The sequence below is a fragment of the Dermacentor albipictus genome, chromosome 6, assembly GCF_038994185.2.
Source record: "Dermacentor albipictus isolate Rhodes 1998 colony chromosome 6, USDA_Dalb.pri_finalv2, whole genome shotgun sequence".
Taxonomy (NCBI): Eukaryota; Metazoa; Arthropoda; class Arachnida; order Ixodida; family Ixodidae; genus Dermacentor; species Dermacentor albipictus.
In genome coordinates, this window is record NC_091826.1 from 27,166,123 (window position 1) to 27,191,253 (window position 25,131).

At 47.7% G+C, this 25,131-nt stretch overlaps 1 protein-coding gene across 1 annotated transcript in view; it reads left to right on the forward strand.

Annotated features, from left to right (window-relative positions):
• LOC139060910 (uncharacterized) overlaps positions 1-25,131 on the forward strand; it is a 138,024-nt gene that overhangs the window by 104,730 nt on the left and 8,163 nt on the right. Inside the window, exon 4 of the mRNA XM_070540216.1 lies at positions 24,773-24,942. Coding sequence (XP_070396317.1) covers positions 24,773-24,942 — 170 coding nt within the window. The remainder of the gene's footprint in view (positions 1-24,772; positions 24,943-25,131) is intronic.

Genomic DNA, 25,131 nt, shown 5'->3' on the forward strand with positions numbered 1-25,131 from the left:
CAGACACAAAGACGCAGTTGATATAGTCAGCTCACGAGTCCTCGTCTGGTTCGCGCGTGTGTGACTGTCCGCCAGCTTCGTGCTTGGTTAACCGCAGTATAGTAATTCGTCACGAGATAGGCTAACCTGTAACTTGCCCAACAGTGAAACGACTGAGCGTGGCATGCAGTACGCACTTGCGCGCTTTAACGTTTATCGAGGGAGCGCGAGAACGAGAAAGAGTCGTCTCCCCGCTTCTTATCTCGCTGCTCTCCGACGATCTCAATTCCCGCTGAGTGCGTCTTTTCGAAATGAGTCGCCTCGCCCTAACGAGGTGATAGCGGTGTTCTGCCCTCTCGACCGCTTGCTCTTCTCCTCGCCTCCACATCAAAGGCCCGCCGCAAAGCCTATAGGGATGACCTTCGCTGCGCCCCCTGAAGTAATAACAAACAAATAAAGAAAAGAAGAAAGACATCGCGTAGCGACGACTAATAGATCCTGCCACGTCCACACACGTCCACAGTCGTCTTAGTTTACATGTAGATTTTCGAATATTTCTAAATCGATATGCGCGCATCGATCAAAAGAGCAAGGTCCGCGAAGGAGACCGCGTCGCTAATGCGACCGCGATAAGTCGTGTCGTTGCCTTATCAGTCACGTCGTACAACGAGAATCCGTCTTCAGCCCGCGTGGCAGTCTACGTGTTTTGTTCGTATTGCTCTTTTCAAAGTGGGGAGGGGAGGAAAGGGGGGGGGGGTGCTTGGGTGCGTGCGCGGGGTAAGGGGCGCTGCGCTGTTATCGCTTCTCCAGTTTTCCGCCTAAACGTTGAGCAATGAAAGTATCGCGCAGAGTAAACGCTATGCTCTCCCTCTCTCTCTCTCTCTCTACCGGCTCTCCTAAAGCTTCGCTTCCCGAACCCACGTTCCATCCAAACGGGCCTTTTGCGGTATGCACTACACTATACGCACTCGACTCCGCGTAGAAAAGGTCGACGCCGCGACGATCTCCGTATCGCATCGCACCACGTTCGAGTTCGCCTACGCTTTAATGTTTCTCGCACGCCCCAAAACCGCCGTTTTCATCTTTCTTTCTTTCTTTTCTCTCTGAATTTTTTTACGCTGTTCTCCCACAGTGTACCTATACACCGCTCTTCGTGACGATGTTGAAAGTGATGCCGGCGTAGGAGGTGGGGAATGCATTAAAACGAAGCTCGTGAGGCGGAAAAAGAGAGAGCGAAGCGATCTCTCCACAGCTGGCACTAAAAGAAAGAAAGAAAGAAAAAAAATCGGTCCCTCGTACACCTTCGCGCAACAAGCGTGCCGCCTTTTATAAGCCGTTGCATCACCTCGTGGAAAAGGTTCTCGTTGCAGACGGTTCGCTGAACCTTTCCCCTCTGAACCTTGTGTATCTGCTTCCCTGTCGAGCAGTAAGTCTTCATCAACGGCTGGCCGCAGCTCTGTGCTCGGAGTCGACACTTTCGCGGCCGTTATTACGTAATATAACGCTCCATTTCCATCCTCCAACCTTCTCTCTCTCTCTTTCTCTCTCTTTCTCTCTCTTCTGACGCTGCAACACACACCGATCTTTCCACTGCTGCTTCCCGCGGGAGTCTCTGGCGACGCGTGAAATTGCCGGGTCGTAGACTCGCAATCGACACATGTTTGCACAACGTCTTGTGTTTCTTTCCACCGCGGTCAGCGTATCGGTTGTGTCATCGGGAAAACTGCGGATACGCAATTCTGAAGCGTCCATTCGAAAGCGTTCTATTGGGCCCGGATCGAATTCTCGGTTGGATGCGCGAACACGCCTTCACCCCGAAGCTTTGGATGCGGTCATTTCGTCACTGGAAAAGAAAAAGTAGGCTGGGTATCCGACAATTGTATCTTTCGAGATATTTCTTCATGACGCTGGATCTTATCGGTGGTTGTCAGTGACATCGTGGGTTGACTGGTCGTTCCCTAAGTATGTGCGGTCGACGTTTAAATGGACTGTAAAGAACAACGTTAAGTGTAGATTAGTAAATTATTGTTATGTTTTAAAGCGGAGCTTTGTTTGGCTCTTCCTTTTAGTCTGCGCGAACGGCTGTCTGACCGAATAAATTTGGCCCATTCCGAGTCGGTGCAAGAAAACGGCAACTTTTCTTTCTGAGAAACTCGTATTGGGTTTCCTTGGTAGCTTCGTCTCATTATACACTCCTTCTTTCTGAAGAGCAGGCAGCCGTCGTGCCATCGCTTTCCCTTTCCTGTCTAGTGTACGCATGCTTTCAAAGCAAGTAGTAGTAGTTGTAATAATAATAATAATAATAATAATAATAATATACACAGTCTGGTGGATGATTCTTTTTCCATTTCGTGAGCCTTAACTCCACTTCGCGATCTTCCGCAGAACTGATTTGCCATATTTGGCCTCCCTGCACTTCGGGTCATCGATTAATTCACCCTTGCTCTGTGGTTTGCTATAGCCATACTGATTACTGATTACCTCGGATCGTAGAGCGACCGCCTCGGAAAGGTGTTGGTCCCAGGTTCGATTCCCGAAAGAAGGATTACTTTTTTTTTCTTCCACTGGGGAAGCTTTCCGAGAAACCCCGTACGACTTTCCTCTGTAGCTTCGTGCTATGCAGTTGGTTGACGACATTTTTTTGTTTTCCTTTGATGCACCTTGCTCCACCTTTTGGACTTCCGCAAGGTGAAGAAATACGAACTTCGTGACTCACTTTGTCAACACGACAGACGAGTTTGTTTATGCTTATGCTGACCACATTTATCGTATTTTCTTTTTTGTTTCGAAACTGTTGTTTTAAAAACTTAAACTGTCAGGGGTTTAACGCCTTAAACTGTATAGCGGATCACGAGGGATGCCTAGTGGAGAGCGCTGAGATAATTTTGACAACGTGGGTTTCTTTAACGGGACCCGCCGTGGTTGCTCAGTGGCTATGGCGTTGGGCTGCTGAGCACGAGGTCGCGGGATCGAATCCCGGCCATGGCGGCCGCATAGCGATGGGGGCGAAATGCGAAAACCCCCGTGTACTTAGGCGCACGTTAAAGAACCCCAGGTAGTCGAAATTTCCGGAGTCCTCCACTACGGCGTGCCTCATAATCAGAAAGTGGTTTTGGCACGTAAAACCCCATAATTTCATTTCTTTAACGGGTACATAAATCTAAGTACCCGAGCGTCTCTCTCTCTCTCTCGCTCTGTAGTTTGAGTTTTGGGGCAAAAAAGTCGCCAAAACTTGCCGAGTTGAGCTTTTTTGTTCCTTTGGAATGGTACGGCATCTTTCTTTGCCGATAAACAACTAATCAGACCCGGCTCGGTCGCCAGGAAAATGCATGGCGTGGCGGTGGGGGTGGGGGGGGGGGGGGGACAGTTAGTGCGCGATATTCATTATGGTGGCGCCACCTATCCTTTATATGAAATTGCCTGGATAAATGAAAGTGAAAAACAAGAAAATATATTTTAAAAATACGCCAACGAATGAGTGCGAAATCTAAACACGAAGGGCTCATGTGCGCACTTTGATGCTGGTTGTTATATCTCTTCTCAACTTTGCACGTTTTCCTCTTCTTTTTTTTTTCTTTTCGTTTGCAGAACAGTTTTGAGAGCAAACTTTAGTTCGGGGTTACCTGCGATTTGGCTCATTCGAACCATCGCGAAACGCTTAAATTCTCACATTAGGCAATCGCTGAAGTGACGTTTCAATGAAAGTTAGAGCCGAGTCAAGGTGGGTCCTGTTAATGACTTTTATCCCAGCCGACTATCCAGCATATATGTCGTTAATAAGCTGCGTTATTTATTTATTATGTATTTACTGAATGAATGAATGAGTGAATGAATGAAAAAATGAATGAATGAATGAATGAATGAATGAATGAATGAATGAATGAATGAATGAATGAATGAATGGTCGCTTCTGAAAAACGTGTTCGTGTCTGAAAATCGCGGGAAAATCGCGTGAAAATTTGCTAGCGTGCCTTGTTTACCTAGTTGTTTGTTTGTTTGTTTGTTTGTTTGTTTGTTTGTTTGTTTGTTTGTTTGTTTGTTTGTTTGTTTGTTTGTTTGTTGAGCCACTCGGTCGTTATGCGCCAGCGCGCCGCGGCATTTTGCAGGGGGAAGCAGATCAGCGCGTCAATCAACCACAATCGCAGAAACAAAGCTAACGCTGACACAACTCTTAAGAATCGAGGACTCTGGTTAGCGCCATCGTTTCGCAAACCGGCCGAGGCGAAAAGTTCACCGCGGCGCGTTCCACCTCTGAATCAAAACGAGTGCATACGGAGTGTGTGTGTACATTCCGAGCCGCAGTCTATCCTAGAGAGAGAGAGAGAGAAAGAGAGAGAGAGCAAGAGAGAGAGATTCTTGGTTTGGGAAGGAAAAACATGGGGTAAAGTGCAGCGCAGTAACTGTCTCTCAGATGAGGACACCTCAACCGCGCTGCACAAGAGGGAGAGGGAATTGAAAGAAGGGTGAAAGAGACGAGCTTGCGCTTCGATCGCAGCCGAACGATTTTCGAGCGAGCTGTCGCGCGCACAAAAAAACAGGACTTGCGGTCCGCTGCCGGAGAGGTCAGGGGTCAAACGTCATTTAGGTACGCGCGCGCGTGTGTGTGTGCGCGCGCGTTCTTGCCCACCTCACTGTTTCTTGTATTTTTTTTTTTCTCGTTGTTCCAGGTTTTCGAGCCGCACGAGCGATTTTGACCGGTTAATCGGTCGACAGTCACCGCCCGCGTCACAATCTTTTGAAGTGAAGCGGTCAATTGGCATCGCGTCGGCTCAATGCGTGTCAACTGCGAGGCGCCCGCGCGAGCCTTTTGTGCTGTCGGCCTCCGGCCTCGTAGGTCACCGCACGGTTAGGCAGCATCGTCGGGGGTTTCTGGCGAAACAATGCTAAAGGCGTGGCCTCCGAGAATTGCGCTAGTAATCTCGGAGGCCGTGTCAGAGGGAACTCTCGACTGTAGCGCCTACGGGAACTGTGCCATATAGTATGCGAGATACTTCTCCGGCACGTGACAACAGATACCGGAAAAGACTGCTTGAATTCTTGCTCAACACTGGGTATACACACACGTCTAATACATACAACACAATATGCCTTAAGACAAGTCTACGACGATTATATATATATATATATATATATATATATATATATATATATATATATATATATATATATATATATATATATATATATATATATATATATATATAATTTCTATTCCCTTATCGTTTCTTTATTTCATTTATTAAGCACAAGTAATTTCCCCTATGTTGTCCTTGGGGTCAGTGTTTGTTGCCTTCTTATGATATGCCTAAGATATATATATATATATATATATATATAGCACCAGAGTACTCCCTAGTAGTATAGTTCTGCAGAAAACTGTATAGACGTAGGCAAGGTCCTTTTTTTCTGTTTACAGTGGTGAAACAGCCATTTCACCTTTAGGGACAGGTCCTGGCACCTGGCAAAAAGCCGATTTGGTGCAGCAGCAAGCACTTTTGGCGCAGGATCTAGCGCGCGTGTTCGTACCGTATGCCGTGCAAATAGAATATACCGCGCTACTGCCCTTCTACCACGTGCGATTCCGATCGAAACGGCTCTTTTGCAAATCCTGCTACCACCAATGAACATAGAAAAAAATTTACCTTCAATCCTAGACTGCGACATCCTCCTACAGCAAACTCCGCGGTACTAAGCGGGTTCGATGACCACCGAAATAAAGTGCCAGCAAGACGGTACAGCGGCACTACGTTGTACTACGAGAAAAATGCGCGAATGTCCAACCGGACAACTCTGACGGGCCCATAAAGTTTCTCACTGTAGAGTGAGAAACACTATGCACGGGCCTCTGCTTCCTTCTATAGACCCTTTTCATGCTTACATAGTTCCCAGAAGACTTCCGGTTAAACAGTCCGGAGAAACCGTAAGTTACTATAAAGTTACTATAGCCTAAAATTTGTAGGACCTTACATCTGGCACCAGTTTTGTTGCAGTGTAGGAGTGCTTGGCTAGTGAATTGCGGTGTTAAATGCAACAAAATGCGCGTATAAATGAGCTCGACATACGGCGCACGTTTTTTTTATATCTGAAAACATCAAGAATATGTGCCTACATTATACTATGCGGCAAAATGCTTTTTTTTTTCTTGACTAACTGAACCTTCGAAAATGACTGACCGGAAGTTCTGTGGGGTCATGCACGCACTGCTGCCACACCGCGGATGAAAAAGGTCTATAATGATGATGATAGTGTGCTGTTAGTTTCGATTACAGTTTGCTAGCTGCGAAGCGTGGACGGAAGGAGGGTTTCGCTTTTATGCATACTATGGCGCAGGCTCGGCGCAATTTTCCGCTGAAATGACGTTTTGGCGCAGGACGGCGCAAAGCGTCGCTTCTCGGCGCAGTTTGGCGCAATAAGCGCAGCTGTTCCACCACTGTTCTTTTTTTTTTTAGTATATCTGTCAGATAATATTGCTCAGGGCGGCGAACAGAGGTGAATGAGCGTCAATGTTGTCCCCCACGCGCCTGCTTTTCGCCCGCGTTACGCGTCCCACCGTTTACGAATACGGCGAGTCGTTCGGCGAGAAACACGGTACAAGCAGACGGCGCAGCGATTCCCCAAGCAGTCATTAGGGGGCGCCAGCGAGCGCGCCGTCCTATACTACAGGATATATAGCGGCCCTTCGTTTCTCCGCGTCATTGTCTCGCATTCCAGCCGCCGAAGCGTCCATCTAATTGTTCCACGTTTTCAATTTCCATGCGCGCTTTCTTCGCCCTCCCTCCCCCCCACTCTCCCTAGGGTAATTGCGCGCGGCTGACAAAACTTTCGCGCAGAGCTCGATCTCGCTGGCTTTCTTTCAAGTTTCAAGTCGCTTCGCTCCACGAGAGTCCATCACGGTTCGCGCGCGCGTATCAGCCGATTGAGTGTCGCCAAAGTGCCGTAAACGTCGCGCAGGCGACGCCAGCGGTTCTGTTGTTGCTCAACGCCTCTTCGCGGTCTTTATGTCGGGCGACGGCGAAGAAAGGCCACGACAGAGGTGACGGTCGATGCAGGCAAAAAAAAAAAATGTTTCGAAGAAATACGGCAGAGAGAGAGAGCGGTGCGGGCGACCGAAGGCTTCTCAGCTATGTAGCACGTCATTGACTTTCCGCGGCGACCTATGAGGTATTTCGAAATGCTTACGTCGCCGGAGTTCTAACGGCTGCATCGTGGATGCGTGACCGGCCGTGCTACATCAGTGACGGAGAGAGCGCGCTGGATGGCGATCACTTATTGCGAAGGAAATCGCTGCTCCCTCTCAGTTTTCCCGTACCCGCTTTATTATTATTGGTTTTTTTTTTCACGTGAACCGCATGAGATGTTATACGTTCTTTATAGCTTAGCTGGGACTCCTGAAAGAATTTTGAACAATTTTCTCTGGCTTTCTTTCTTTCTTTTTTTTTCCTTAAGTAATGTTCTCTGTTCTTTTATCTTCACTGGAACCTTACTTTCTCTAGATCTATTCGCTGTAAATTCTCTGTAATCTTAGTTTAGGATATCGGACAAACTTTTCATAGCGTTGTAAATCTGGTTCAACGTCATCACCGGTCGGGAATTTGCCCGACGTGGAGGCTGGTGTGAGCTCGATGAAGCCAAGTTTGTGCATATGTCGATCGATACCTTCATCAAAATATATTCATTCATTCATTCATTCATTAGCGTCCCATGAAAGCCCAGCTACCAGAGTAAAAAAAAAAAGGCAAACATGGTAAAAAGCGAAAACATGTTTCGCAGCTAATGTCAAGCAGTTTTCATTGACTGCAGACTTGACTTTCTGTCTTTCCGTCGCACCAGTGAAGTGTGGAAGGTGATTTCGCTTGTCTCCGGTTCGTAAGATCACTCTAAATAGATTGGTGCGGCAGTAAGTAACAGCTGTGTCAATTCTGAGGAACTGAACTAGGATGAGCACATGCCGTTGACGCATCCGCAGTGCCGAAGTTGTCTGTTTGGGCATATATACCCAGTGGTCCCTACACTCCGTGAGCCAAGTTGTCTGCTAGGCCAGACAGCAGCAAGTTGTGTTTTCGGCTCCCTAACCCAGTGGTCCATGCTGTCCGTTCGTCAAGATAGTGAACAGCCAGCACATACCTATCGGCCCGAAATATACAACTAGTAAACAGTTTAGGTCACTGGGTGTGCACGTGTCAATTTATTGCGCAGGATCGTCCAACCATCCAAAGCGACATAAACCTATCGCATTAAAATCGAACCCTTCGGTTCCCCTATAGTTTGCCCTCCCCATCGCGTATCAAGGGCCTCGGATTTGGCAACATGAAGCAGTATATATACGAGGGTTTGTTGGTCGTTGCCTGCTCCTAGGTTTACGTTGCCTGCTCCTAAGTTTACGTTGCCTACTCCTAAGTATACATTGCATGCTCCTAAGTATACGTTGCATTCTCCTAAGTATACGTTGCATGCTCCTAAGTTCACGTTGCCTGCTCCTAAGTTCACGTTGCCTGCTCCTGAGTTCACATTGCCTGCTCCTAAGTTTACGTTGCATGCTCCTAAGTTTACGTTGCCTGCGCCTAAGGTTATGTTGCCTGCGCCTAAGTTTACGTTGCCTGCGCCTAAGTTCACGTTGCCTGCTCATAAGTTGACGTTTCCTGCTCCTAAGTTCACGTTACCTGCTCCTAAGTATACGTTGCATGCTCCTGAGTTCACATTGCCTGCTCCTAAGTTTACGTTGCATGCTCCTAAGTTTACGTTGCCTGCGCCTAAGTTTACGTTGCCTGCGCCTAAGTTTACGTTGCCTGCTCATAAGTTGACGTTTCCTGCTCCTAAGTTCACGTTTCCTGCTCCTAAGTATACGTTGCATGCTCCTAAGTTCACGTTGCCTGCTCCTAAGTTCACGTTGCCGGCTCCTAAGCTCACGTTGCCTGCTCATAAGTTCACGTTTCCTGCTCCTAAGTATACGTTGCATGCTCCTAAGTTTACGTTGCCTGCGCCTAAGTTCACGTTGCCGGCTCCTAAGCTCACGTTGCCTGCTCATAAGTTCACGTTTCCTGCTCCTAAGTATACGTTGCATGCTCCTAAATTTTTTTAAATTCTGGGTGTTTACGTACCAAAACCACGATCTGACTATAGAACACGCCGTATACTAGGGGGACTCCAGGTTAATTTTCACCACCTTTCCCGGAGTTTTTTGAAAAGTGCACCCACTGCACAGTATACACGAGAGTGCTTCCGCATTTCGCTCCCGCCGAAATGGGGCCGCCGCAGCAACCGGGAATCGGACCCGCGACCTGGAAGCTCAGCAGCGCGACGCCATAGCCACCTCATACCGCGACGGCCGGGTCACGTGCTTCGTGACGCCTGCACATGAAAGGATGTTCCGAATTCGCCGCCAGGGCCCTTAGACGGCGCCCTCTAACAGTCCCAGGACTAGGTGTATAGCACACATGCACAAATACCGAATAAAGTGTAAGGGAGGGCGACCGTCGACATCGTATAGTACAATGGTAAAGCACCTCACCAACGATGCGGAAGTTTTGGGTGCGATTCCCACCTACGGCGAGTCGTGCTTTCTCTCCCTTCATTTCCTTTTTCAACATCATTTCTTCATTTCAGTTACAAGAAATGAGCAAATTGAACAGCTACTCTACGGCCTGCTTTTCCTGTCATCAGTGTACAGTTGGATGCACTTCATTAATCCACCCGCTTCTCCCCTGTGAGGCTTCGTGCCAGTCGTCAGGGTCACGCAACATGGATAGTGTATGTAGCACTACCTCCGAAAGTGACCGACCGGGGAGTACTGAGCTGAAGTTTGGTATACACGCAGCTCGCCACCACGAACGACTTCCTAATGCGACGCGTGAAACAATTGCGTCCGTGTGGGCCAAGGCCAGCGAGGCTCTGTGTCTCAATGCGACGACGCATTATTATACAGCGACGCCACAAAGCGTGAAGCGCGGCCACCTTTATCGGCAGTCCTTCACAATTTTCAATTTTGCCATAGGAGATTAAGAAACATATATATATGTATAAATAAATATCTCTGGGAGGCACGTGGCATACGCTTGCCTGGAGTCATCAACAAGACGGTTTTTCTTTCTTTCTTTCTTTCTTTCTTTCTTTCGTTCGTTCTTTCTTTTGTGTGTGTAGTGCACGCGAAGATTCCTTGACCCTCGATGTCTTCTTATGCGTCAGCCCGGAGAAAAAAAAAAGAAAGACACCGTAAAGGAAGAGAAGCAGGACAAAGAAAAAACGAAAAAGAAAAGACAGAGAGGCGGCGGTAAAACGGAGGTATATGCGTGTCACGGACTTCTCCGCCATTGTTGCCGGACACTCTCTCGTCGGACACGACTGCGCTCACGTTCCGTCCATCTTCCCGTTTCCGTTTCTGCGCCTCGCCGCCATTTTTTATTCTTCTTGTTCGTTTACTTTTATTCTTGGCACACGCGCGGCTTTGCGAGATGCGGCTGTGACGTCACCCTTCCATCTATCGCACTTTCTCGACGAGAAACCGAAGTAAGGGTCGTTCTTTTGCATAGTATCTCGCAGTAATTACCAGAGACCGAAGCTTTTAAGCAATATGCCTTTTTTTTGCTAAGTCCTAATCGTGTCCATTTAACATGTAAGCACGAACTATGGTTTAGAAACATTGCAGTTACACTTTTATTTGTGCCTATAAATGCCTGTTTCGATGTTGGCGCCTACACTCGATTTTCAGAGCATAAAAGTGCTTTTTTATCATCGTTTTCTTTCATATAACCTTATTGTGTTTATGGTGTTACCAACCCAATAGAAAACATATGCTGACGGTAGGCGTTCATTATCTCAAACACTTTGCCGGTATACCTGGTTGTTATTAACAGCTTTGCAGCAGACGAGAGCATAGCCGTGAGAAGGGCTGAAACTGCGCTACGCGCCGATACGCTTGAAGGTGACTTTGCGTATTCGTGCGCTCACTACACGTTATTAGCCGACGTCATCGAGAAACTTGAACGCCGGGGCGCAACTCTGACCCGAAACGCCGGGCTCATTTTGGACATTCAGACAAAGGGTCGCCTCGTTTCCCAATGGACCTGTGGTTGATAGAGTTAGTTCGAAACTTCTGTCTTCCTCGGACAGAAATACCAGGGGGGTGGGGGAGGGGGCAGCGGGGTCGGTTCTGAAAGAACTCTCGGAGATTCTGACCGGCGAACATTCTGAAATTTGCGCAGCTCATTGGATCATCGAACGTTCCGAAGTGCAAATATACGTGCCCCTAACTTCGGTTGATGCTAGGCGTTCCCTCTTTTTCTGCACACAAGCCCAATACTTAGCGAAAAAAAAAATAATAAGGCTGAACACGAAACCTCAAAATCTTGAGACGGCGTTTGTTTGCCACTGCTTTCACAATTTTTTGTCGTCGTGTCTAGTCGCGCTAAATTTCAGATAAATCTTGAAAGCTACACGCAACTTGCCTCATTCCTTTTTTACCGAGAAAAATAAAGTGAATTGCACTAAACAGGGGGTTCAGTGGGCTGTGTTCCTTAGGAAAAAAATACGTAATTTATCCTCAGATACACAGCGAAAGTTCTTATTAATTGAGCCCATACGTGCCTAAAGGACGGTATTTGGGGCCTACAATATGGCCCTGAATGATAGCCTGTATAGTGCCTCTTATAGGTGCCTAAAACAACATTTCGTAGTGCCTAAACACACGACCTGTAGTAATTACTATAGACGTTGCGCGCCGCTGTAGTAAGCGTGTGTGTAAGCTGTAGTAACTGTGTGTGATCAGTACTGTGCCCTAACGCTTTTTCCTTCTAAGATGAGAGGTGGCCGGTTCAAACACCTTGTAGTGTATGTCGTGAACCAACTACCGGTGAAACGGTGATTACGTGCAGCTGTACTTGGCGTCTCATCGTGGAGAACACAATTAGCCACATAGCGAACTAGCCGTGGATGTGGTTTATAATTGTGGAGGCTGTTCGACGCGGCGTCACTTTAAATCCAGCTGCAGAGTTCTACTTTGGTCTTTAGATTTGTCCTGTTGCAGTGTTCTACTTTAGTCTTTAGATTTGTCCTGTTGCTCAACCTTTCCTCTTTCTTTTTTCCTCCCCTCCTTCTTATCTTCCATTTCTGTGTTTCTGTCACCTCCCTTCAGAAGAGTAGGCAGGCGTTGTGCCCCTTCCGGTGGCAGTTGCCAGCCTGCTCCTCGCTTTCCCTTTCCTGTTAACTGTGTGTATGTGTATATGTGTTCAAAACAAATAATAATAATAATAATAATAATAATAATAATAATAATAATAATGCGCGCCGCTGTTCCGAATCGGACATGCAGTGCCAGTGTGGCGAGTGCCGGCGAGAAATTGGTATGAATGCAGGTTTTTTTGAGCACAAGACGAGGACGAAGAAGGGGATGAGGCACACGAGCGCAGACTTACAACACTGTTTTATTTCGAAGAAAGTGACCATGTATACAGTATAACAGAATCCATGACACATCACGTATGCACAGCCCGCAGGAAATTCCTATCTCTACGCAAGAATGGTAGCTCCTTGCTGGAAAGTGCGATGGACGGTTTCGACGACACACGGGTATCGCCACACCTGTCGATCAATTCCGCTTCGATGATCTCTCGGCTTAACTGATTACGATCTTTTTTTTTTTTTTGCTGACAACTCGTGTTGTCCCGGCCTCTTCTTCGTCTTCTGTGCAAAAAAAGCTGCATTCATGTCCTACCTACATGTCCAAACAGTCACCTTAGAGAATTCGGTGTTCCCTGCTCACCGCCTAGCAGAAGTGAGAATGACCACCATGGCGGCTCGAATCTGTGCACGCAGTGAGAAGAAAAAAGAAAAGGAAAATCAACTTAGGTTTACTGTTGCGTGTAGAATACAAGAAATTGCTATAAGAACACCACCTAGAATCTGGCGAAAGTGGAATTTCATCGTCTTTCTTTTTTTTTTTCTGGAAGTCATGGGAAGCTCATTGCAGCCGTCCGGCGAGTGCAAGGAAAACAAACACGTCTTTTCTTCGCGCGCTTCCTTCTGTTTCCTGTTTTAAGGTGTTGACGGGACGTGGTCGTGTCCTTTGTTTTCGTTTTATGATTGTTGGCGAAGGTACAACGTATCGGAGCTCGAGCCACTATACCACGAATGGTGCATCGAGCGAAAAAAAAAAAAGGCGGATAGCAAAGTTTGCACGCACCCACCTTCGTTAACGGCCTGATCTGACAGGCGCGAGCTCGCTTTTAAGCTGGCCCAACATTCACAAAATTTTTTTTGTGAATTGACTTCGTAAGAGAAAACATCTCATTACCGACGCCGACCGTCCAATGGCAAAAAGCCCGCTCCGCGTACGAACGAAAAGATTGTGAATTCGGGCCCCAAATGCTATATACATTCTACACAAGGGGAAGCTTATTGACACATATCTTAAGACTCACCAGTACTCTGGTGTGTAGGAATTGCACGATTACTTAGTATAAGTTCGCCATACGTTTACAACAAGCAAAAGACATAACAGCCTTCTTTTTTTTTATTGGCTCTCGCTACACAATCAAGGTTTTGTAACAAAAGCACTCTAAATACTTTTCACAACCAGAGACACAGTATATTATGGATCGAACTCATCAATCGAAATTGGTTACAAACGACGCAGGTTCCGGAAGCCAGGCGATTTCACAAGGTGCACCGTGGGGCACGGGTGGCCAGGAGTCTCTTGCACGCAACATCACACGCTGCTAAGCGAGGAACGCTCTCGAAACCTCTTACATCAACACAGAAGCCCTGTACCCGTAAACCTATAATCCTAGTTCCCACTGTTTGTTTACTTGTAAGCACACCAATTGGAAAGAGATCGAGTGTCGCGAAGAAATCTGAATCCAATGTGTCCGTACCGCAACACGTCACGGGCGCGGAGCCGAAAGGAGGAATCCCCCCCCCCCCCCGTTTCTCCTCGAGCAATGGCGTCATTCGGTCATATGAAGAAAACTGCCACGATAGCCAAAGAAATCGAATTGAATTCTGAGGTTTTACGTTCCAAAAGCTCATCATAGGTCATCAGACATCACTTCTGCAACTTTCGTTGTCACGAAGCACTTAATGACGTAGTTTGGCGGCGCGGCGCTGTTTACGGCACAGTAACGGAAGTCTTTCGGCACACTAAGCATGCAAGAATTTTGGATATGGAAACTGATGTAGCTTCTTTTGCTATGTTAATAGCGAACATAGTTTTAAAAAGTCTATGCTATGAAAGAGATTATTAGTCCCTGGTAGAGTAACTGCGCGTTCCTCAAAGCTACTGAAGAAATATCTGCCTAAAACCTGCTTGTCGCGGATGGCCAATCAGCAGGGTTTTGTCGGCCCTGGATGTCTGGCGCAGCGACGTGCAGTGCTCGCAGTTTAACCATAAAGGACCAGTTTGGCCATACAGAAATGGTTTAGCAGTAAAGCTGCACATATTCGTTAAAGGACACAACTTTGGGGACGTGCCATGTATACAATCCTTCGTTTCTTGTGTAAGTTATCGTTCTCGAGCCATTTCGCCGTGATTGTGACTCAGCGTTCGTATCGTCCCTTGTTCAAATAAACTTTTTCTAAACGCAAGATTGTGCCGTGATTGTGACTCAGCATGCATATCGTCTCTTGTAGAACTAAACTTTTCCTAAATAAACGTGCTCGTTTTCTTTTTCTGTTGGTTTGAGAAGTTGCGTACAGTATACGGCGGCTGCACCTTAAAACATTTCTATTGAGAACGAAATGCGACATGGCTTTAGGGCGCTGACGGTCAGTTTATGAAGGTTTTGCGTAAAAACAATATTGCCACATTCCGGAACAGCCGTCATCTTTGCTTCCTGATTGGCTGAGAGGCTGTCGCTCGCGTTACATCACACAACGTCAGTCTCTGGCAGTGTCAATTTGACGCTGCGTGACGTAGCAATAAGCGGTCACGCGTGGCAGCTCGCCTCGAAGGGACGCAAAAGAAAGGCGCGGACAAAGCCACCGTGAAGGAAGTTTAACGTTACGGAATAACTGGGAATGGGGGAAGGGGGGGGGGGAGGCGGATGGTATGAGGGCACGAACGAGCAGACGACACAGCACGCCGTGTTACGGTTTCGTCGCATTGCGTTCCGGCTTGCCGGACTAAACAGACCACTCGTGTTGCGCGAGAGCCTGCTGCTAACTTCTGCTGCTAACTACACGCCAGGTCGTGGGTTCTATTCGAGGCCGCGTTAGCCTCATTCTGAGAACGCACGATGCAAAAAGAATGACAGCGTCAGGAGATTTATGCGAACGTTTGAGAAGTTATTCAGGAGCCATCCACCACATGGAGTTTCTCACTATATAACACTTAGAGGGAAATCTGGCGCCACCGTCTATGGGAGTTTCCTAAGGGGCGCTGTGTCCTCATGGGAATGACGGTATATGTGTCTGCGAGGCTTGTGTTGGCTGGTGTTGTAAGAGGCTTCGTCTAAAACGAGGATATGGCTACTCAAATAACGCGTTATTAAAGTAAAATCTTCATAAAATGTTTCCATTCACGCATATTACATCTTTACTCCCTTACAATGCGGGACCAAGCGAAGAAAAGCAAGAACAGACGACAAACTGCTTCAAAGCGAGCGCGAATCCTGTCGTCTGTCCTCCAACTTTAGCGGCACGCTCATACATTTTACGTACCATATAATTGTACATGTAATAACAAATTGTCATAGTTAAACAAAACATGTTTTTGTGTAATAATAAAGCTAAAACAGCTTTTTACGTGCTGTTTTAGTAGAAAATTATTCATTGTGACAGACGGAACGGTGCCTGCCAAGCGCGTCTTCAAGGTGTCCTGGCTCTCCGAGAACGGTGCCAATCCGAAGCCACAATATACCGGCATTCCCATGCACACCACAGCGGAGCAGCGCCAGATTTCTCTCTAGGTAATGTGGTGAGAAACTCTATGGTCCACCACGAGCGAAACCCCTGGATCTTCTAAAAGTAGCGAAAGGCTTTCATCTGGCCGCCGCGAGCTACTCCGTACTACGCGATTGGAAGATTACTTCAGGGCGCCCCCTGGTTTGGGCCAGAAGCAGCTGTTTTACGCGATCATCGTTTTCCGTTCCCAACCGGCGCCCACGTCCGCTCCTGGACGTGCCCTTTGATTTTGATACGGCTTTGCTATGACGATAACTGCTTTGGCTGTTGCTGTGTTCTTCTCCGTTTGTAAACGCCGAAGAGGCGCCGAACTACCGGCCTGATTTGTCGCCTAATTTCACACAGTTGCTCAATGTATACGCGGCTTGTAGCGCTCGCGAAAGGAAATGTCTTTTTTTTTTTAATGCGCGAGCATTTCTATGCCTACCCAAAGAGGAAACATGTCCGTCATGCAAGACGAATCATCATAAAGATGTATAAACATTGTTACAAGTACATGTATGTTACATGTTACGTGTATACATGGTACATCTATAAACAATGTATAAAACATTGTTTCTACGAAGGCTTTGTTGAAATATTTGGTGATGTTGGAAATCAAAGCCACCTCTAGAATCACATGTAGAGCCGACTTGGTGCATTGTAGACATCAGGAAAAATTCGCAGTTCCGCCCAAGAGGGAAGCAACGATTGCGATAGCTAATTAGTAGATAGCTGTATGAAGTAAGCATAGTAATTAGATCGGCCGTATAAACTTGCAAGCGTTCACTTACTAAGTTAACAATCATAGAATATGTAAGCGCGACACAACGAGGACGTAGAAAGAAACAGACACGCAGAGACAGAGCTGCCTTTGTGTCTGCTTCTTTCTACGTTCTTGTTCAGTCGCGCTTACACATTCTATCATGGATTCAAACCAACTAGCCCGCCAACGTGTTTTGACTAAATTAACTAGAACGGTGTCACGCGCGCAAAGTAAACATGAACACAGGTCTCTCGATGAGTGCGGAAACTCGCTGTCAGAATTTTTGAGTGAGGAGTCGCGGCAGCAGCAAGCGAATTGACCTTCATGCACCTCTCGCTTCAACGCGAACTAAAGGTCGAAAGCACAGCGCATACGAATCTACTGGCACTACGCGCACTCTGCTAACGTCGCAGATCGCTTTGAAGATGAGGCCCGCGCGGGCGTGCACTTTGGCCACGTCGCATATCGCTTTCAAGACACACGAGCGCCGGCAACGCGTCCTTACGGCGTCCGCCAAAGGCGTCTACTACGGCGTCGGCGATTCGCCTGGCCTTTATGATTATGATTGCCTTTGATTGCCTATGATTGCATGATTATGCCTTTCTCACCCTTGTGTTTCTTCTTTTTGAACAGTTGTGATACCATTGTGCTTATCATTGTTTTTTATCCTTATTGGTTAGAGATGATTTTTACTATGACCTGTTAGAGCACATCTCTTTTTCTTCATTTGCTTCGCATGGTTCGCGATGCTCACTATTGTGTAAAGGACATATCTAAACAATGATGTTCTACCTTTGTGCTCGCTAATGCCGCGCAAACGCCAATGCGGGGGCCTGCGGCTTCGTCAAGCTGTCCATGTGGCAGCTTTTTCTGCATGCTCCTCGCGTCATGTACTGATGCAAAATAAACATCATTGTCATCATTGTCATCATCAACGCCGTAGTAGACGCTGCGGTTGTCTCCACTCTGTGCGGAGCGGCGGGTGAGGAGGACATTAGAGAGATTTAGCTTGCGCGTTTTTACGGCCAGCGGAGCGGAGCGGACGAGCACAGACGCCACTGCGCATGCGCTCGTCGCTGGGCCGGCCAGCGTTTTTACGGAGCGCAGCTTACGCTCCGCTGGGAAGCCCTCTCCAGCGGAGCGATAGGCAGCGCGCGAGCGTGCGTAAAAGCGCGCGGGCGTGTATGGGTATTCAAGATGGCAGCCGTCAACACAAGCGCCGGCGCTGCTGCGTTGTCGACGGCGACCGCTGCTCAGGCCCGTTTAGAAGTTTAACCAAATAACTAACTAAAAACACATAACCTACCTTTATTAAACAGTTTCAGCGCATTATTAGCAGGTTTAATTGATATTCTTTTCACTCTAACTCGAATTGTGACCAATAGGTGGAGCAGCAGAGCAAGTGACTCTACTCCGCTCGAAAAGACGGGCGATCCGCCCGGCTAAAACTATTTTCTCGCGCGCCTCTCCGCTGGTGTATCCGCTCGCCCGCTCCGCCCCGCTGGCCGTAAAAACGCTCAAGCTAAAACTCTCTATTGAACCGCGTTCACCGGCTCACCCTCGCACGCTTTCACTCATACGAGACCTCACGGCGACGGCGACGGCAGAAATGCGCCTGGAGTGTCCATATAATTGCTATATATCAATCGAATTCCGATATTGCGAAAATTTAATGTCAAACACGCTAGTTACATCCCCGTTGCGTTTCGGTGGGGACGGATGTGCCTTCCGTTGAGGCATTCCTTTACCGACCAGAATGCCACTGATCTTATGCGCTTCACGTCGCGCAACACAGACAGATAAGCAATCAGTGACTTGATAAGAATGGTAAGGTGTGAAGAGGGGTTATATGGGTCTCATCACGGTTGATATAGTGGTTCGACGTGGATCTATGAGGTGCTAAGTGCGATAAGGGCTTATAATGGTCGGATCAATTGTGATAATATTAATAGCACTGAGAACGGTTGATAAGGGTCGCATCAAGTCCGATAAGGAACAATAAGAGTTGATAAGGGTAGGATACGTCCGATAAGGTTGGTCAGGACAGGTAAGGGTTGATAAGGATTGGATCAGTTGCGTTAAACTTGATAAGGGTTGATAAGGACCGAGTCCGATAAGGTTGATAACTATTGTTAAGGGTTGACAAGCTTTATATTGTGCGGATCAAGTTCCATCACATTGATAATGATACCGGGCTGCACGGAGATGAGCTAGTATCACAATGCTTGCGCATACATAGACAACTCCCAGAGGAGGTTCTGCATAAATTTCTTAGCCCAAACCAGGAGGAGCTGCCGGCAGTTGTCGCTACTATTGGAATAAGCAGGGGCTTCAACCACGAGGCCGTTTGTTGCCCACCTAGAACTTCCTGACGTTAAAGTGACAGCACAGAGAAGCGCTAAATCAATGTAAACCAACCAACTGCTATTTTAAAACTCGATTTTCGTTGATTTCATAACAATATGTTGATCACTAAAAAGGAAAAATTTTGCTACTTGTGGCAACTGCACTGCTTTTTAGCGTATACTTTCTACGCTTGAATTACTGGAAAGAACTCAGACGCTAATGTGGTGGTATTAATTTGGTAGTATTCTGAACATTGTAGAATTCCTCCATAATGTCGAATTCTGTAATGGCACCATTTTGAGCCAATAAGAGAGGCCGTAACAAGCCTTTGGGCCAATCAGAGCTGACAATAAGATAGCGAATTCGACAATATGGCGGAATTCGACATTAGCACTATGGTATATGAAAAGTAAAAAATAGGATGGATGGTACTTTTGATTTTATCTTAAACTACGTGCCGTACTGGCTTCAAGCGGCTTTGTCGCTTTGCGAATGGGTACTAACAAAATAATGAGTTATACATGCAAGGATTAACAGCGATTATGTATGCGCGCGCAGGAACTTCGCCTTCCCGTGTATAGAAACGCGCACGACTCTTTGAAAGTTTAGAAACAAAGCGTAACTTATATAACGTCACAAGGACGTCTGAAGCCGAAAGCATGAAGAGTACACAAACCTGCGTACTACGAATCATTCCCACTGTAGCTCAGCGATCACAGCACGAGATTTCATTATAGTAATTTCTGTAAGAAACTTTAGGCAGGTAAGCACTGCATGTGTTGATACGGTTCGAAGGGCTGAAGCTTTAGATAGATAGATAGATAGATAGATAGATAGATAGATAGATAGATAGATAGATAGATAGATAGATAGATAGATAGATAGATAGATAGATAGATAGATAGATAGATAGATAGATAGATAGATAGATAGATAGATAGATAGATAGATAGATAGATATCAGTAGGCGAGGTCGGAAGCATGTGCGTCTATCTGCTTCATTACACTTCTATATGGTTAAACTACAGCGGTGCCCGATACTAAAAAAAAATGTAGATCAACCTGAAAAAAATAAACAAGAGACAAATCGGAGATGACATAACGACACACAAGCTGGTTGAAATTTTTTTTAAAAATGTGTACATAGAAACTTGATTAGACTCGAAAATATATAAGATAAGATAAAGTTCAAGATTTGATACGCGCTGTCCATTCTTTGAAGCTAGGTTGCGCGGAACAGGAAAGCAAAATTTCCACACTGCCCATAATGTCCTCCTCGCAATGTAAGGAGAAGGTCGCGGCCAAAGAATACATATATCCGCATGTATATACCCCACTATACTCTGTAATAAAGATACCTCTACGCTCGGCCGCCTTACAACGGGCTCCACAGCTGTCCGTTGTGTGGGAAGGAAGGGTCGGGCGGTGAGGATGGGGCCGCTCCTGCCTCCTCCGCCCGCCGCCAGGCGGCGTGGACGGCAGTTGCGAAGAATAGCGGTGGGCGTCGCCGTCCCGTAATGCGCGCGCACGCCGCGAGTGTCGTCGCCTTCGGCCAACTTCCGCATATCGCTGCGGCCCCGATGTACCGCGCTTTCCGCTGTATAATCCCTCGCTTCGTCTCGCTTCGCGAGGTCGCAGTGGTGGGGGCGTGAAATGCGCCACGTTAAAATATTCGGACAAGGATTACACGAGCGTGGAAACGTGAAGTGATCGGCAGTGCATGGTCGTATCGACAGTTATGATCAGCAGTAAAAGATTGGTTAGTAGCCCCGACGAAGATAACCCCCCTTGTCGAAAACAAATGGCCCCAAGCCGATCGAGGCATCTCTTGGTTCACCGACTGTTGATCGAGTTACCACGCTACTGTCCTCTAGGTGAATGCAACGGTACGACAATGTGACAGCGCGTCCTCGCCCACTCCTTATGTTTGTTTAAATCCACGTACAAGTATTCGCTATAACGAACTTTGAAACAAGGCACAATGCCTAATAACGAAACAGCAGACGACGCTCGCAAGCATTGAATACTAACAGTTATGTTTATTCGTTATGAAAACCTACCAATAAAGATTGGTTGTGTGACGATTAACGCGAGCATCGTCATGTGCGATAGAACAAGAAAAATCCGCAAATTACACTCAAGGTATGTCAGCTCGGCCCAAAGTAGCACTCTCCTGATGTTCCCTACTCTAAGATATGGAGTTCTTTCCCACTGAACATTAAGAAGGGTGTCCATTTTATAAGCTCTGGCAAGCAGCAATGTTAGCGCCGGTAGAATGCAATGATTGTGCACGCTTCAAGGATAGCTCTAAGCTGCCAATCGTGTCTTGGCAATGCCTGCCGTAAGCCAACCCATTTTCTTTTGCTCGTGTTTTTTTCTCTTTAACGCGAATTAAAACGTACGTACACGAGAGTTCTTGCATTCCACACTACTTGGATATGTATTCGGATACGCAACTTACATGGATACGTGCAAAATCCGAAGCAGAACGCGAAAAAAAAAGTGCTAGATTGGGCTGGCTGTTAAGCGTTATAAAGCTAAATTGACTGACATGACATATAGGACAGGGCAAACGGAGTGATGGACGGAACGAAAATTATCGCTTCGCCCATCCATTGCTCGGTTTCTCCATTTACCGAAGTGGAAGCCACTAGAATATGGTTAATTATTATTATTATTAGTGTTCACCTAGGGGGTGGGGAAGAGGGGTTAATTGCCACGGGGCATAATGTGGGAATAAAAGTACATTCACACTCTTAAAAAAATGTTACACCCTTAGGGGCTTACCTTGTCTCCCGCAACGATAATCGTCATCTGTCTTGCCCGCGTTTCCTTTCTTTAACGCTGCTAGCTCCGGTACTTCCCAGTCGCGAACGGTTTGCGCGTTATCAGTGTGACACAGCCTTATCGACAGGAAAGTTGCGAGTGCCGAGTTCTCAAGAAAGGAAACGCAAGTAAGGCAGATGACGATTATCGTTGCGGGACACATATGCACCCCGAAGGGTGCAACCGTTTTAAGAGTGCAAGCCGGCAGGAGGCCCGCATTTTACGCAGATATTGAAACAGTTACTTACTAAATGCACTGTCCTCGAGCCATTGTTCCATAGCCTTTTGTCTGCCAGTACTCAACTTCACATAACCTAAGTACACTAGCGCGAACTGTCTTTGTTCCAGTGCACGTTCGATGTAGATGGCGGTCATCCGCTGAAGACGGAGCAGCGATGCGCTCCAAACACGGCACACTCCTAAAAAAATGAAAAAAAAATAGAGAGAGAGAGCGAGCGTTTACGCCCTTTATGGCTTATGTTATCGCCAAACGATATTCGCCATCGGTCTTGTTTCCGTTTCCTTCCTTGAAAGCTCTGCGCTCGCTTTTTTCCTGTCAAGAATGCAATGTCACGCTGATAAAGTGCACGCCCTTCGTGCCCTGGAAGTATACCGTTCGCGAAACGTTCAAGAAAGGAAAGTCACACAAGCTAGATTACGATTATTGTTTGGAAACGAGTTGAGCTCCAAAGGGTGCAAACTTTTCTCGGAACGATGGGCATTGTCTTCGTACGACCGACCCCGTGGTGCAGCCACAAGCCTTGTGACGGTACACACCCGCCGCGGTTGCTCAGTGGCTATGGTGTTAGGCTGCTGAGCACGTGGTCGCGGGATCGAATCCCGGCCACGGCGGCCGCATTTCGATGGGTGCGAAATGCGAAAACACCCGTGTACTTAGATTTAGGTGCACGTTAAAGAAACCCCATGTGGTCGAAATTTCCGGAGTCCTCCGCTACGGCGTGCCTCATAATCAGAAAGTGGTTTTGGCACGTAAAACCCCATAATTTAATTTTAATTTTTTTTTGTGATGGTACACATGAGAACGCGGCAAGTCGTGCTTACGCAAGGCGCACCGCACAGCGGAAGACACGGCAGTACCCGTTCTCCTCGCCCCCGCCCCTCCCCCTTCCCCACGCCTTTGCAACGCTGCCCTCGCAGGGGCGCGAGCCGTCATCTTCGCTTTCGGTCAGCGGCGGCGCAGCCTGACCCGGCCGCGAAGAACGGAGCGCCGCTGCTCCGGCTCGTCATCGTGGGACGCGTCAAGGCAGAGGCGACCCCGGAGGCGCGGACCCGAAAATTGAGTGCGCGCGCACGACCGCTCCACGCCACGGTCCGGGGAAACACCCGCCCCGTTCCGCGCGGCGTGCCGTGACGTAGAGAGACGGATGCGTATATACCAGTTCACACGTGGCGCTTTGACGCGTTGTTGGGCCGCCTCCGCCTGAGCGATCCACGACGGAAATTTGAGACGTCGGTGAAAGCCTACGAGTGTGCGGTGGTACTCTTAGTTGGACTGTTGGAACAGAATTCGTACGGTGGATCCAAAGCGAGTGAAAGGCTCGCAGCGAGATGGAGGCTTGAAGTGACTGACAGTCGTAGAACGAGGAATGTCGCTGAAGCCAACGTGTCGACAAGTGGGCTTGGGCAATCGTTGCCCCGACGAAGAACACGTCGAGACGTTGGGTTCAGCGACATTCCTTGTTCTACGACTGTCAATCAGAATTCGTATATGTACGTCAGCTAATTCCCTTTCCTTCATTTCTGTGACGTCACGACAGAGACGAGCTTCTTTCAGTGTGGGCGTCGCTCATGGATTTGTAGAGGCGCAGTGCGACGTTGTTGGCAGAGCTTGTCCTGAATAATTCTTAGAGGGTCAATATTGAAAAAAAGCTTTTTTTTGAGCTGCATTAGTAAATTATCGTACTACAATACCAATAAAGCCAGTCTTACGCGAGAAGAGGATCGGTAATCCAGAGAAGCAGTAAAAAAAATGGCTGTGGCTTAGGTAAGGTTAAGCCCAGGATGCGAAGCATACTAGACTTTATTTTAGTTGTTGAACCACTGTTTAGCCTGGTGAACTGCTGTTGCTTGGCTATATTTGGTTCGGCTAGACGAAGAAACAACTCATGCATTACTTCTTCGCCTTCAAGAGTGGAACGCGACAGCGTTCCCGTCGACCCGCCAAGGGGTGTAAGACAAATGGGCTACAGGGCAGCGACTACGCGCCCCGCATTGGACGCGGTGAGCGTCGAGCAAAGCAGCGTTCGGCGCGGCAACGAAATGTGCGCCTGAGCAAGAGACGCACGCCTTAGAAACAGCGCGTTTCTAAGGCAACACCGCATTCACTAGAGGCGCTTTTGTACCGCTTTGAAGCGTTGTACTCGTGGCTCAGTGGTAGCGTCTCCGTCCCACACTCCGGAGACCCTGGTTCGATTCCCACCCAGCCCGTCTTGCAAGAGTTGAGCCAAAGCCACTTCTCCTCTGTCGTGACGTCACGGTGTCACGTGATTTCATGGTCACCGCCGCGCCTGAGGAGCTGGGTTGAGCCCTCGTAATATGCTTCGCATAAAACCGGAATGCAGGTGGTGACGCCTCCTTGAAATTTCCGCACCAGTTCACCGTGACGTCACGGATTCTGAGGGCGCCCTGCTAGAGCCTACTTAATTTTCTATCGGTAAACATGGGCTACAGTGGTATACTAAAAGAGCCGAAGACAGCGCTTAATTAGCAAGTTCCAAGAAGTTCAAGGCAGCCGCATTTTTTTAAAGTAGAAAACTTGACTCTTAGTATCGTCTCTTGGTTTCGGCAGCTCGAAGTGCAACGGAACGGTTCGGGTGCACTTCGAATGAAAACTGCGTGTGGGTGTGCAAATATAAGGAGTTTCGAATACGAATCGAGCATTCTTTGCTATTAGATTAGTGTGCGTAGTATATACGTGTTTGTGCCACGGAGTTTATTTATACGTTTAAACTTGTTCGTGCGCAGGTTGGTTCGCCATAATCTCTGAGGACGGCCACACGGCGGGCTACTTCAGCTGCCTGGAGCAGGTGGCGCTGGCGCAGGTGTCGCACTTCCTGGCCAGGGAGCCTCTGCAGGGTTACCGGCTGCTGGGCCACAGCCACGAGACCGGCAGGGCCGAGTACAGCCGCACCGTGGTGCGTACTCGGGTGTTGTTGAGGTTTCCTTTAGGTTGTCCGTATAACGTGTTACCCATTTACGGAATACCCGGGTTACGATAGAGACGTGGGTGGCAGTAGTTACGCTGGTAGCGACATCTCGTGACGAGTTGTCCAACCTGAACCTATTATGAATGATCTTGTTTCGTGGGTGTTCTCGTATTCTTT